The 15,809-nt window shown below is 46.5% G+C and overlaps 1 protein-coding gene across 9 annotated transcripts in view; it reads left to right on the top strand.

Annotated features, from left to right (window-relative positions):
• The window catches only part of WDTC1 (WD and tetratricopeptide repeats 1), a 475,018-nt gene extending 459,513 nt beyond the window's left edge, over positions 1 to 15,505 (top strand). For all 9 annotated transcript variants that reach the window (XM_085647700.1, XM_085647694.1, XM_085647701.1 and 6 more), the window contains one exon: positions 11,630 to 15,505. In XM_085647700.1, the coding sequence (XP_085503826.1) occupies positions 11,630 to 11,827 (198 nt within the window). In that variant the 3' untranslated portion in view covers positions 11,828 to 15,505. The remainder of the gene's footprint in view (positions 1 to 11,629) is intronic.
• The last annotated feature ends 304 nt before the right edge of the window (positions 15,506 to 15,809 follow it).

Genomic DNA, 15,809 nt, shown 5'->3' with positions numbered 1-15,809 from the left:
ATGTAAGTTGTCTACGGGTTCCCATGTTCGGTCCTCCACCCCGTATCCCTTCCAGTCTACTAGATATTGCACCCTACCCCTCACTATTCTGGAATCTAGGAGTTCTTTGACTTCATACTCCTCTTGTCCGTCTATTTCTACTGGTGGAGGGAGCGCTGGTAGTCTCATATCCTGGGGACATGGTTTTAGTAGGGACACATGGAACACCGGGTGGATTTTCCAGGCCTGGGGAAGAGACAATTTCATGGCTACTGGATTCACTACCTGTTCTATGCAATATGGGCCGATGTATTTAGGGCCCAGTTTACCCATTCCTTTTAGCCGCAAGTACTTAGTGGCCAACCATACCTTGTCTCCTACCTGATAGCTAGGTTCCTGACTTCTCTTTTTATCAGCGTAGTGTTTGTATGTGGTTTGTGTGTTTTGTAGTTGCTTTCTTACTTCTTTAATCACTGTTCGGAGGTGGTCGTGGTGTTCTTGTATCGTGGGGTGCTGGGATTCTGCGGGCCGTTCAAATGGAAGCATGTACGGGTGAAACCCGTATAAACAGAAAAATGGGGAACAACCTAGAGTGGCATGGTCAGCATTATTATATGAGAACTCGGCTAGCCATATCAAAGGAACCCAGTCCATAGTATTCTGTAGTGAAAAGCAGCGGAGATATTGTTCAAGTGTTTGGTTAAGACGTTCTGTCTTTCCGTCGGTCTGGGGATGATAACTGGTTGACAGTCTTGCGTCCACTCCCATGGTTGTACATAGCGATTTCCAAAATCGAGAAGTAAATTGGGAGCCTCTGTCGGTGATAAGAACCCTGGGTAGTCCATGGGCCTTCACTACGTGTTGGAGGAAGGCCACTGCTAGTTCTGCTGACGTAGGTAATCGCTTTAATGGGATGAAGTGTCCCATTTTGGTGAGATGATCCACCACCACCAAGATGGTAGTGAAGCCGTCACATGGGGGCATTTCAACAATGAAGTCCATTGATACTGTGTGCCACGGGAGTGCGGGTATCGGAATGGGGCGAAGTAGCCCCATAGGTCGTGCATGGCTGGTTTTGCTCTGGGCACACACAAAGCAATTTTGGATATACTCCTTGGTGTCGTTCTTCATCGTGGGCCACCAAAAGGAACGTTCTAAGGATGCGATGGTCTTGTGTTCTCCCAGGTGTCCTCCTAAGGTTGTGTCATGCGCCCAAGAGATAGCTTGTTGCTGCTGAGGTTGGTCTGGAAGGTATAACCTTCGGTTGTGATAGAGAAATTCCTTTTCTGAGGAACGAATGTCGGGATCATCGTCAATCCACTGTTGTGGGTCGATTTGTTTGAGTGTCTCTTGTAGGTCCTCCAAAAAGGTGTCCGAAAAGGTTGTTGCCAGGGTCGTGGGATGAAATGCTTCCATCGGGAGAATGGGTGGTCCCTCTGGGGGTCCTTCTGGCTTGTTTTCTGTTGGGAAGGGAATGCGTGACAATGCATCAGCTTTCCCATTTCGTGTTCCGGGTTTGTATCTAATCATAAAGTCGTAGTCTGAGAAGAATAAGGACCATCGGAGTTGTCTGGGCGTGAGGGCCTTTGCTGACTTTAGGAATAGTAGGTTTCTGTGGTCTGTGTAGATCTCAACTGTATGTCTGGCTCCCTGGAGGTAGTGTCGTCATTCTTCACAGGCTCTTTTTATGGCGAGGAGTTCCTTGTCTGTTATGGAATAGTTTATTTCGCAAGGTGTAAGTTTTTTGGAGTAGTATGCCACTGGATGTATTTGTCCTGTTTCTGGGTGTCTTTGGGAGAGGATACCTCCCAACGCAAATTGAGATGCATCAGTCTCTACGATGTACGGTAGACTGGGATCTGGGTGTCGAAGTATGGGAGCTTGAGTGAACCTGTTCTTCAGCTCTTGAAATGCTTGTTCTGCTTCTTTATCCCATATGAAGGGAGTGTTTTTACGGAGGAGGCGTGTGAGGGGGTGGATAACCTTGGAGAAATTCTTAATGAACCGCCTATAATAATTGGCGAATCCAAGAAAGCTTTGAATTGCCTTGATATTCTTGGGAGCTTTCCATAGAACGATGGCCTCCACCTTTCCCGCATCCATCTGAAATCCTTGGGCATTGATGACATATCCCAGGAATGATATTTCGTTCACGTGGAAAAGGCACTTTTCCAGTTTGGCGTACAATGAATGTTGCCTGAGTCTGTCCAATACTACCTTGACATGCTCCACGTGTTCTTGTAGGTTTGTAGAATAGATAAGAATGTCATCGATATAGACTATGCAGATGGTGTCTAACAACCCCCGCAGTACGTCGTCCATGAAGTATTGGAAGGCTGCGGGGGCATTGCATAGCCCAAACGGCATTACCTGGTACTCATATAGTCCAAATTTTGTCCTGAAGGCTGTCTTCCACTCATCCCCTGTGCGGACCCTTACCAGGTGGTAAGCTCCTCGAAGATCCAATTTCGTAAACACACGAGCTCCTTTTAATTGGTCCAAGAGAACAGGTATGAGGGGTAATGGATATCGATTTTTTATCGTGATACTGTTGATTGCCCTATAATCGATACAGGTTCTCAATTCGTCACAGTCCTTCTTGGATATAAAAAAAAGGGGGGAAGAAGCAGGGGATGAGGAGTGCCTGATAAATCCGGAAGCAAGGTTTTCGTCTAGGTAATTTTTCAGGTACCGTGTTTCTGGCTCAGTGAGGGCGTACACCCTACTACAAGGTATGTTGGCTCCTGCTTGGAGGTCAATACGGCAATCGTACGACCTATGGGGGGGCAGTCGCGTAGCTTTCTCTTTGTCAAAGACCTGGCTATACTCTTGGTATTCTTCTGGTAGTGTAGTACTGCAACAGAAGGTGTCTTCACATCCCTCCGCCAACAACCCTGCCACAGGACGGGTCTCCCTCTCTGTGAGGTCCGGTTCTGCCATACAGTGTGCTTGGCAATACTCCGAAGTGAGGGATACGGACCTTTCCGACCATCGGATAACGGGGTCATGCAAGGTGAGCCATGGCATTCCCAAGATGAGGCGGAAGTGGGGAGCATCAATAAGGTCGAACTGTATGCTCTCCCGGTGATTCCTTCCCACCCTCATCTGGAGGGGAACGGTATGGTATTGCACCGGCCCTGAGGTAAGGGGTGTCCCATCTACCGCTTTTACCACCTCAGGGACTTTCTTCCGTATTGTCTGTACTCCTATGGCTTGGGCATAGGTCTGGTCGATGAAATTCCCTGTGGCTCCAGAATCCAAGAAGGCTGCCACTTCCACTGTGGTGGTGGGTCCGGTCCATAAGGTGATACATACATTCAGATGTGCTACAGACGGCTGGATAGTGTTGGCAAGTGATGCCGAGACCTTTTCCGTCTCTGGACCCAAGGGAGAGGTCTCCTTCAGTCTTGGGTCTTCCAGTTTTCCGTCGGTGGAAGAAGAGCGGCTGCTTGTTTAGGAGAAGGGGTTGGCCTTTCAGACGCGTTGGCTCGAGCCCGGCACTCACGGATAAAATGCCCGCTCTTTCCGCAATATAAGCAGAGCTTTTGTTGCCGGCGTTTCTCCTTCTCTTCTAAGGTTAAGGGCCCTCGAAGCCCCCCTATTTGCATCGGTTCTGTCCCTTCGTTTGCTTTTGGGGGTAGGTCCGTGGCGGCCTTGGTACGCAGCGGCGGAAAACGAATCTCGGTTCTTCCTTTTTCTCCTTTTCGTTCTTGCACACGATGGTCTAACTGTACCGTCAGCTCGATCAGTTCCTCACAGGTATTCGGCAGCTGGACCACCTGGGACAGGACATCTTTTAATTCGCCCCTTAAGCCTTGAAAGAATAACGTCGTCCTTTTTTCTGGGGGCCAATCGGTTTCTACCACGAGGCGATTAAATGTGGTGATATAGGTGAGCAAATCCTGTGATCCCTGTCGCAGGGTGAGGAGTTCTTTATCCAGTGTCATCGTGTGTGATTTGCGGTCAAATAATTTCCTCATTTCCTTGCAAAAGTCCTGGAAATTATGGAGCACTGGATCGTTGCGTTCCATTAATGGAATGGTCCAACTGGCGGCACTTCCTCCCATGTATGACATCATAAAGGAGGTCTTTGCCTCCTCGTCCTGGAAAAGTGCTGGTTTGCATAAGAAGTGAAGTCTACTCTGGTTTAAAAAGATTTCAAATCTCTTCGGATCCCCGAAGAATCGCTCAGGAGGAGCGAGGGGAATGCTTTGAGTCTGTACGACATGCACAGTGGGAGCTGTGCCATCATGGGTGGCAGTAGTGGTCGGCATTGTAAAGGGTCCAGGACCCTGTGCCCCTCCCCCTAATGCTGGTGACGTGGTGGTTTGGGGGGGGGGGAAGAGTCCAATCCTTGATATACGACCTTTTCCCTTTCTCCTGTCGGGAAATGCCTGCCACTTCCCTGCGCAACGTTCCCAGTTCCTTTTTTAGTTCTTGGCTTTCTAGGCGGGAAGTATGTACCTCTTGCTGGAGGGTTGCGAGGGTCTCCAGTAATGAATGTAGGACTATGTTAGTATCCATCGCCCGGGCTATCTAAGCTACGTGGGCTTGACAATCTGTCGCGGCTGTGTTAGCAGCTTACCTGACAAACCACTAACCTGACTAGAAGACAGCAGGGACGATGTTCGAAGAAAGGTCCTTCTTCCCGATAGCGCGGCTTCCCCCAGAGAGGAAACAACTACTCTGGGAACTGGCGCCCCACCGGGAGAGAAGGGAGTGAAGGAACCGGACTGGAAAACTGTGCGATGGAATCTTTCGACGAGCCTCTGAGGTGTCGGGGCCTCGGGGAATGTCGCACCAACTAGAAGGGAGCACAGGCAGACATCAGTATACGTCCCCCGGCCTGCAATGCCTACTACCCTCTTTTGAGGACCCCAATCAGTTCCCCAACACAGCTTACCTCAAGGAAATAAAATAGGAAGTGATAGGAGGGACCGGTACGAGAGCGAGTCTAGTCGTGTCGTCCTCCACTGAAGTCTTTCCTAGCCGGTACGCTGTTCAATTCACAGCGTGCATCTAGGATTCCAAATATCCTCAATACGAGTCAACGCTGTTATTGGCACAGCGTGGAATATGCAGCTCTTACTGACGGAGGGTTTTTTGAAGCTGTACTACGCGTTTTCAAGCACGCGTATAAGGGCCTAAGTACCTAGTAACAAGGTGAACAGGTTCTGTTCTCCTAAGGGAAGATTGCCGGTGAGGAACCAAGGGTCTCGTGCTCCCGAGGAGCCCTACCTGTTCCTTTCGCGATGTCGTCAAGAACGAAGCAAGCGCCCGACCTCCGGCGGGGAAGCACCTTCCGCCCGGCGCTATCCTGGACTGACTGAATTCTCTGGAAGCAGCTTGATCTCAGGGTGAATCTGGAACGTAGTTATCACGCCCGACCTCCGGCGGGGAAGCACCGTCCGCCTGGCGTGCTGGAACGAAATAGGATTGTCAAGCCCCGCTTCCTGGACTGGGCGGGGCTTAAATAGCTGCCCAATCAGAAAACGCGCGTTTTCCCAAGCCGCGAGCTCGCGAAGCGGGGCGCTGTGGGAAATGTAGTTTTGTAACCTGTTGTCCGGTTGTCCGACAGCCGTGAGAAATACAGGCCATGACATAGTCCCAGCGCATCTTTGGAGGTCAGGTGTATTAGTCTTCCTGTACCTTGATGGCTTGTTGGTTTAAGGCAGGCTTACCTAGGCAATCGTGGACCACCTCCAAAGGACAGGGAACATCCTAACATTATGGGCGTTCACTACTAAAGTGTCAGTCACACATTTGGGGTATGATCAGGATGTTTCAGCCTCTGTCCTGGATCTCAGTGAAGATGGCATAGAGACTACTGGGACTCTTTTCTTTTGCATCTTTCTTGTTCAATTCGCCAAATACCACATGTGGGCACTGCAATAGGATCTGAAGTCCCAGTGGGCACAGCACCATGGGAACCTTTCAAACTGCAGCTAGGTTTTGGAGGAGCCTGCAAAGGATATGCAGTGTTGGTTTCTAGACCATCATTGGGTCAGTGGCAGACCCATCTCCTTATCCAGAGCTGACAATAGTCACAGATGCAGTACTACTGAGCTGTGGAGGCAATCTGTGAAAGGTGGATGTCAGAGAGCTCTGGTCTCCGGTGGAGATCCACATCCACATCAATTTGTTGGAGTTTCAGGCGATTCACTTGGCGTTAAAGGCTTTTCTACCATCAATCAGGGACAGATTAGAACAGGTACTCACAGACAACACCACCACTATGTGGTACTGCAACATGCAGGGCGGATTGGTGTCTTGAAACCTGTGTCAGTAGGCTCTGCATCTCAAAGTCACTGAATTGCCAGGGCATTTTTCGGTTAGTCAACCACCTGGGGGATCTCTGTATAGGAAAGTTCACACGACCAGGGGCCTCAAACAAGGCTGCGTCCTAGCCCAGACTTTATTCAACCTCTTTATGTCAGATCTCTTCCCCCGAGTTAGACAACTGCAACTCCCATGCTCCTAAACTGGGTGGTTTTAACCTCTCAAATTTACTTTAGGCCAACGATATTGCCCTAATAAGTTGCTTGCCGATTGGCCTACAACATCTGATTAACACAACGTACAGCTACTTGGCTACAAATGGATTAAGTATAAACTTAGAGAAAACTAAGGTGATGTAAATAAACTCGTGGAGGTTCACAAACCGAGACCGCTGGCTACTAGGAGGCTCCCCATTGGAAATTGTTAAAAAAAAATACAAATACCTGGGTGTAATAGTGGACAGCAAAGGCACGTTCCAGCAACAGAAAGCAGCAATAGTAAGGAGAGGCATCACAACAGAGCTAGCACAAAAAAACCTCAAACTAGTTGGACCAAGCCTTACCCCTTTGCTACAGGTGATCCAAGCAAAACTCATACCCTCCATCACCTACGGAAGTGAATGCCTACAAGGAGATGATGCGCGGATCCTGGACCGTACAGTAGCCAGGGAAATGAGAATTATATTTAGCCTTCCTAAATATACATCTCCGGCACATATAAGGCTTGAATTCGGCCTGCGGAACCAACAAACAGCGCAGAAGGGCACTTATGACCAATGCAGGCACAAAATAAATGGAGCTGATCCAAAGACTCTGAACATCTACCTCTGGAAAGAGCTTGAATCCAAAAAAGGCAGTGCTGCAATGACCTACCTACAAAATTCGATAGACAGCCTGGCTCTACGTAATACCTGGGAGAGCACTGGATCTCATAATACTTTTAAAGAGCTGGTGAACGAAACAGGAAACATTATTTTATTATTGGAGGACACAGCGGCCCTAACGAAAAGGGCACATGCTGATTGTCCCATTGTTAAAGCCAGGAAAGCAGGCATCTGACAAGACAGCATATTGACCAATGTCCATGCTCAATATTGATTATAAAATCTTGAGCAGGATATTGGCCACATGACTCTTGCCGCACGTGACGAGTCTCATACATTGTGACCTGGTGAGTTTCATACCAGCGCGGAATACATTGATGAATGTGCAGAGATTGCTGAGAGTACTGGAAGCAGACTCCTACTATAAGAGGAGGCAACTATCTTGGCACTAGACATTGAAAAGGCTTTCGATAGTCTCAAGTGGCCGTATTTGTTCAGAGTGATGCAAGCTTTCGGGTTGGGACAGGAGTTTGGAGCATGGACAGCCCTGTTATACAGAGATTCCACAGCTCGGGTTCGGACAGGAAAGATCAAATCGGACGGGTATGGGGTAGAGAGAGGAACTCGACCGAGATGCCCACTATCGCCTCTGTTATTCGTGATGGCTATGGAGCTGCTGGTTGCTAAAGCCAGAACTGGAACATGGTACCAAGGGTTGGAAGTAGAGGGGCGTATACATCATATAGCCTTGTATGCAGATGATCTGATTCTTTTCCTTAGAAATACGGGAACAGAACTTGACGGAGCTAAGGAACTTCTGTTCCCACTAGAGAGAGTAGTAGGCCTCAAAGTGAACTGGAGAAAGTCATATCTGTTACCCACCATGCAGGGGCGAGAGAAACCCCAAACGTAGATGGGATTGAGTGGGAAGGTAGATGCATCCCATATCTAGGGATGCAAATATACCACGACAGAGTAGATCTCCTGGAGGGAAATGTGGGAAAGGTTATTAGGGGGACAAAAGCCAATTTTGACTCCTCTTGTCACTAGCTGGCAGAACATCATTATTAAAGATTGTGACTTTCCCAAGACTACTGGACGTATTTGGAGTTCTGCCGGTATGAATCCCAGCAGAGGGGTTTAGGCAGCTCCGGATGATGGTGACCGAATTCTTGTGGAGGGCTGTAAGACGAAGAGTAGCTTTAAAGACCTTAATGAGGCCAAAAACTGAGGGGGGACTGGCAGTGCCAGATTTTGAATACCATTACATTGCAGCTCATTTGCAATGGCTGACGAAATGGGTGGCAAGCCAGCCCTGTGGGACGGTGCAGCAGGGAGACGGATGCCCGGCTCCATACCTCCTGTCCAGAATAGTGTTAAGACTACCTGTAAACGAAAGGGAAATGACTGCTGAACTACGAGCAGCTTATAAATGCTGGGTCAGAAGCTTGCGGAGGACTAAAATGAGATGCCACTATTCCCTTTAGATACCATTAAAATATTGCACAGCACTACCACATAGAGCAGATTGGAGGAGACTAGAGACATGGGAGGTGTCAGGAGTGCTCACAATGGGGATGTTATAGAAGGAGAGCATGTTACTACCCTTTGAAGCATTAAGCGAGAAAAATGAGATACCGGGGGGGGTGACTTCCTGCTTCATGTGGCCTTAACTGTAGAAATACGTAAGCACTGGGGAGCGGGTGAACTGAACCACCTCTAGCCGAAGGATGTCAACATGTGATATCGGCGGCGGGGACATTTAAGGCTGTTACTTGCTTATAGAGGAGGCTGAGTCAGGCGACACTCCCTCCCCTCAATGAACTACAACAGAAATGGGAAGAGGACCTGGGAGAGCCCATAGAGGAAAAATATGGGGGGAACGGGCGAAGGTCAGCAGTGTCACCAGATGCCACTTAGCAGAGGGCAAGGAGTTAAGTTAACCATTGTGGCAATTGTTGACATGTGATTTGAGTATAGCTAACATTATAGCTCTTGAGGAAACATCGAACGAATATAGATATCGGTACCATAGTAATGAGACGCCTATCTATCTAGAGTGTTCACATAGTCATGCAAATGTCTGTATTGTTATATCGCATGTCTCATAAATGCCCAATAAAGTTTATTTGCCAAAAATAACGTAAAGGGCACATAGATGGTTTGTCCTACAGAGTTATACCAGAGGCTCGCCTCAACCCTACCTAGACTTCATGCGGTCTACAAAGGAGAAATACCTTCAACTGTTCATCACTGTTTCATCTGCCCCTGTGGAAACGCCCACAATCAACAAATAAGTGCCGACTATGTTGAGATTCAAAAGAGGACATGATACACCTGCTATGCATATGCTGGAAATTGGATAAGGAATAAAGATGCATACTAAAACCTGCTTTGAAAAAAATGGGAATAAGAACATGCAGGCAGTTAAGGCATGCTTCGAAGGCGAGGATCTCCAACTAGCCTGCCGCCTTGTCCAATTTCTAGACAAAGCAGAAAAAATGTTAATCTCAAACTTGCAGACACTTGGTGGGGCCACCTTACGATTCACCTAAGTTTCGTCTGCCTTGGCACCAGCAACCAACTGAATCAGTACCTTCTCATCTCAGCTACCTGGAGCTATGCAGCGTCCGAATGCCAGCACTATCTGAAACTTCACAAATGCAATAATCTTAAAACTTTTAAATAACTCTCTCTTTTAACAGAACGCTTGTAAAACCTGAGATTTATGGGTCGGTACAAGTTGCCACGCGCATAAGGGCTCAAACTTTAAACAACTCCACTATCATTGTTTTATCAAAGCGTATTTTAAAATTTGGTCTTATATCGTATAATTTGATATATCGTTTTATAGTTGCAATGGTTTTTAGTACTCATGCAATAAAGATTGATCGATTGACCTGGGGGATCTCTGAACGCTAGGGCAGATAAACTCCATTGCCACCGCCTACCGGATCATAAATGGCACTTGCATTCTTAGGTAGAACATGGTGTTTTCCAGTGTAGCTGGGATCCTTGGCTCTATCTTTTTGCAACCGCTGAGAACATGTAATGTTGGCGTTTTTGCACGCTAGAGTTCCAAAGAAGTCTCCCTCTGAGGTGCCTTCTGCCTAGATCATGCGCCTTTCTGCCTCTACCCCTCTTAGCTCAAGTCCTGAAGATCAAAACCAACCAGGCCAAAGTCGTCCTGGGGGCCCCAATTTGGGCCAGTAAGGGTGGGGTTTCCAGCACTCCTGGACATGGACTCTCCTTAAAGACATTTGCAAGATCTCCACTTGAAAATCTGTCCATACTTTCAGAAGGCACTTGTCTTGATTCTGAATCTAAATCTTACTCAAGTGTTGGTCAAGCTACTATGAAGAAACTTTTAAAGTTCTTTTAGCTTCCCTAAATACATACAGTTTTTATTCCAATGTCCAAGAGCTTTAAGTGGTATTACCTTTTAACGTGCTATTCTATTTGAACAATTGTGACTATCAATGAAGACCTTCCGATGCACAAGAAATAGTTACTTGGTCCTGCATTGTAGGAATCTTTTTTGAAGTCCTAAACTACCCTTCCTCCTCCCTGACTTATCTTCTTGGGTATAACATTTGCAATTTAATTCTAGTCTTTACTGTTCTCTTAAAAAGAACAACTATGTGAGGCAACTGCCAGCATGAGGCCTCATGGGTAATTGAAGCCCCTGATCCCTAAAGCCTTTTTGAGTCTTGTAAGCCTATCAGGCTGCATGTTTCCTCATTGCTTGGATATGTAGGCAGCTGTTTAGGTTCTAAGTGCTGCAATGTAGTTTTGAGAAAGGGCCCTTTAGTACCACATACAGGTAAAATATAGAAAGTCTTGTTCTTATAGGTTTTTGGAAGTTGCTCGGCAATATTTTGGTCATGTTGAAGGTTCACCTTTTCTATGGATATATATGTTGATGTGTGGGGTCCCTGCTTGCAGTGGGTAATTATTTTAACATGTATTACTTCACTGAAGATTTCTAGGATGCAGAACCAGGATTACAAGCAAGTAACTATTCCTTATTTGCTATTCAAAGTCAGCAGTGCTGCTGTCTCTTGTAAAGTTTTTCTAGTGCCAGGTTTGTCAGAGGCACCCTGCAAATTCCCAGGAGGCACAATATGGTACTTGGCTCTTGTTATCCTTCAGAAGTATGGAACCCAAAATGAAGAAAACAATTAAGGAGATGAACTGAGGCCATATGTAGAGCATGATCTTGAAACGCCGCTGTATGTATAGAGTCATCATGCCTCACCATCTTGCCACTCATAGGTTTTGGTATTTTTTGCCTGAAGATGAAAGCTGAGCAAAGATGACCCTTGTCAGATGTTAAGTTTTACTTGGATATGGACAGTTGTTTGAAATATATTTTTAAGGTGTCGTTTTAATATCAGATATTGTTGTACTCCGCGTTCATTTAACAACTCAGACTAATCAAGCTTACAAGGTGAGTATAACTTCCTGTGTAGTGCTTTGGGATACATGCCTCTGGCAAATGTCTGTTCTCTATCTGCAAGCATTAACTATTTCCCTGTTTCTTTAAAGAGTGAAGACGTCAACGGGCGTGTGGTGGAGGACATGGAGGCTGCTTCTCAGGCCAACCAGCGACGGATGAACGCGGACCCTCTAGAGGTTATGTTACTGAACATGGGGTACCGGATCACAGGACTAAGCAGTGGAGGGCCTGGGGCTTCGGACGATGAAGACAGCTCGGAGGGGCAAGTGCAATGCCGGCCCAGCTAGATCCCAACAGACGACCCATCAAGCCGGTGGGAGATTTGTAGTCTGCTGCTTCCTATAAGCTCTTGATGGGCAGGTAGTGGCAAGAGACTGCACTGCCTCATGCTATGCACAGTTAGTCAAGGTGACTAGAAGTCCAGGCGGGCAGCAGCAGCATCAGAAGGGAAATGCCTATCACCTCACTCTCCTGCACCATTTGGGAGGCCCTCCTTGTACTTTTGTAGCTCAAGCCTTTTCCATGCACTACAGGACCGAAAGGCGGCACAAATAACTTGCTTGAACTCACTGATGGATCCATTGGTCTATGCAGCACAGTGCCAAGCTGTTACTACAGAGAGCAAGATGGCGCCCTTTCTGTATGGGTGATAGTAGAGTTAAACTGTAATGTAAAGAGGGGTGAGATGTGATTACACAGCATAACATACCGCTTTAGTCCTCTTAAAAAATGCTGTAGTCGTTCATTGGCGCCATTCTCAGCTCCTGGAGGAGACCTTGAGGGGCCAAGAATCTGTGGACAGGTTCGATCTCTGCTCCGTCTTTCCACCTGCGGCAGTCCCTCCTAGCCTTCTTTGGATTTGCTGCAGTGCGTTAGCAAATGTTTCCGCGCCTGTCAAATCTGAGAGCATAACTCTTTTAGGCCTTGAATCATCTCTGGCATTTTGCTGTAGAATTTTTATTTTGGAGTGCCCTATAAGGGTCCTGCTGTTTCAGTGGGAGTGAAGGCAGCTTGAGGTATTCACAGCCTCAGCCATATTGCTAGCAAAAAAAGATTGGCTATCAAAATATTGCGCTAACATTCTAAATTAAAGCTTCCAGCGAGGGATTTCTGTACCTTTCTATTCTTGTCTGGCTTCTCTCCTTATGCGTGTTCCTCTTCCCTCTAGCATATGTTTTAACTCCCTCCCCACCCCCAGCTTTTTCTTCTCTATTTCCATTCTGCCTCCTTATGCTTGTATGTCTATCTTGTTTGTTCTCTCACCCTCATTCCTTTCTCCAATTTCTCATCCTCTCTTCTCTTGCATACTTCACATTCCTGTTGTCCGTTGCTCCTTCCTCTTGTCCGTTCCTCGTCCCTCTCATTTCTTCTTCCTTATTCTTCTTATCCTTCAGTTTCTTACTCCTTTCTTGTCTGTCTCTCATCCCTTTCTTGGACCTTCCTCACTCCTTTCTTGTTTCCTCCTCTTGTTCATTCCATTCTTTTGTTGTTATTTTTTCTCTCTTCTCTTTGTTATTTTCTTCTCTTGTAGTTACTCTCTTCTCTTATCCGTTCACCTCGCCTCTTGCTTATTATCCCCCCTCTCTGGCTTGTTGCTTTCGACCCCTATTGCTGGCTTATTTCATTGACCCTTCATCAGGAGCACTGCAGACTGGAAAGGATTTGAGAGATCTCCTATGATTTATTCTGGTTGGAGAGATTCCACTTGGTACGTTTTTCATCGGATTACAACTTCCATTTTTTTTTTTTTCTTTTTTTGGGAACACCCTGGGGAGTGTACGACCTTTCCAGTTCTCTCACCCACTCTCCATTTTCAGGGCTTGCTTATAAATAATGTGATGAGCGTGGTGGGCTCTGTTTCCCTGGCAACACCATCCCATTACACTTTTATCTTTGTTGAGAGTAGTCCGCCTCCATTTGAGAGAGTCCTGAACACTATTGGTTCCCCTTTTCATTTCTGAGATGTTTTGTCCAGTAGCTCTGTTTTTGATGGTGCCAAGCACAGTTAGACATTGAGATGAAAGCCAGAGCACCAGTTTCCCAGACTAGGTTGATCTGGGATACTCCAGCTTCGCTATTTTGCCACGAAGCAGACTGAGTGGTGTTAGATGAGATACAGTGTGCTTTAGCTTCTCATTTTGGACGCTCACACTCCTGCTTAGTGGCTCTCTGTGATGCACTCGCTTAGGATCCATAGAAGGTGTTCAGCTGTGGTGGTCTACATTCTTCAGTGCATATGATTTCCATTGCTACAGTCTGCCTGATTTTTAAACCACCTCCCAGAACGTTGTGTGCTCTCAGACCATAAGGGCTAAATTGTTCCTAACCTGGCCTTCCTGGATCTTGCTGTAGTTTAAGCTTTCTCTACTATGACTGCACCGAGACAGCCGAATGCTGTGATTGCCAATGTTGGGGTGCAGGGAAAGTTGTAGAGGTTCCCTGCTTTGCCTGGTGTGCTTTGAGTTTGGATCAGTTCAGTTTTGGAACTCTTGAATTAGTCTTCCTTCATTTTGTAAGACTCATTGAAATCCTAGCCACAAGAAGATATGGGCCACATAGATGTGAATGTTTAAGCGATTACGAGGAAAACTGGTTGATTTCCTGATCATGGCCCCAGGTATGCAGTCAAAGTACCCATGAGTTCCTACCTTTGATACCTACTTACACACTGTGAGATACTCTCCGGAACTTGGTACCATCATTCGCCAGAGTTGCTTAAATGCGCCTTTGAATCTGACATGAAATGATATGCAGTCAACGGGTGTGGCAGGGCTGTGGAAAAGACAATACCTCAAACGTAAAACACAATTCTTCTCTGCTCCCCTGCAAGAAAAGGATGTTTTTTCATCAGGTTATTTCTGGGCAGTAGTGGAATATGAAAGCCAGTTAACACACTGAGTGTGACTCTGTGACCCTTTTTTCCTGCAAGAGACACGCTTGTTTATCGGGGAATCAGGAGCTTTCCCTGCAGGGTATTTTGTCCCTATTCACCACAAGGGGTCGGCGAAGATGTGGCACCCAAAGCAGCTCTGCTGCAAGTTAGACCTAGATGTTTGTGTCTAAGCCCTCAAAAAGAAAGCTGTAGACATAAGACGTTTGTCATGGGTTGCTGCAAGGGTGTGTATGATGTGTGCAAGCTTTTGAGAGGAAGTCCTTTTCTTAAGAATTTGGTTGGGGAATTCTACCATGTGATGCCGTCCAATGAACAAGCCTTTACATTTTTTGATGTTCGAAGGCTGAACAATACAGTAAAACCACCCTCCACAAAGCCTTCTTTTGAGTGCCGTGGGAAGCTCTGTGTTACTACAAGGTGATACAGGTGCTGAGCTGGAGCTTTCTAAACTGGGCTGCGCAGCAGCTTGTGCCTTGTGACCGTAGAATTTGAAGGCCTCTTTACTTATGAGGAGTAATGGGGAAAATATGGAGAACAATTAACATAGGGTAGTGTAAGTTGGTCCATCATCTAAAGAGGTTGTTATGATGGTGCAAGCTGGGAGGGCATAGTGGCATTCTTCTCTTCAGAGAGATTAGTGACTAGGCCACTTGAGGCTGGCACCATCCGGCTGCAGCACAAGATTTGCAAAGTGTGTAGACCCGTTTAGGATTTTTTTGTTTTCAGATTTGTACACCAGGGGGGACCTGGTATTCTAAAAACTGACAGTATGTGAAGATGCCTTTCAAGTCCATCTTCCTGAAATTGATTTTGTGTATGTCTTCCCATAAGACAGATGGGTGAAGCAGTCCTGTCTGCTCTTTGTAGCTCTCCATCGAATTCCTTAACAGAGTGATCACATATATTTTTTCCAGCATAGCCCCCCTCCCTGCAGTTGGTGGGTGTTCTCTTGGAGAGAGGATTTACTGAAAAGTATTTGGTGTAAAGTGTTGAATATATATTCGATGCAAATCGAGAAAGCACTGTCCTGCAAAAATTGGGTGACAATAAAAATGCATAAAAATGTTTTAAACCAGTTTTGATTGCTTTCATTTATGTTGAAATCAGCAGTAAGGACAACAAAATGGCCATTGGTGGAAATCATTGCGGCTAAAGTGAGGAGCACGTTCTGGTTTTGGTCTTATGAGCAACAGTGTAATGGCAACCTCTTCTCATGGATTCCTCTTTAGAGAAGTATTCTCATGCGTCTGACTTTAGTCAGAAGGCTTTCAAAATTCTTAGATCTGTAGAGACTTCTAGCCGCAGATTCCTTACCTTAGGATTAACTCCAGGCATCAGACTGGATCCAGAATTTTTTTCTGAGCAGTACCCCTGCG

Source organism: Triturus cristatus, chromosome 3_2 (genome assembly GCF_964204655.1).
Source record: "Triturus cristatus chromosome 3_2, aTriCri1.1, whole genome shotgun sequence".
NCBI classification, from domain to species: Eukaryota; Metazoa; Chordata; class Amphibia; order Caudata; family Salamandridae; genus Triturus; species Triturus cristatus.
This window is presented reverse-complemented; position numbering and strand designations above follow the sequence as displayed.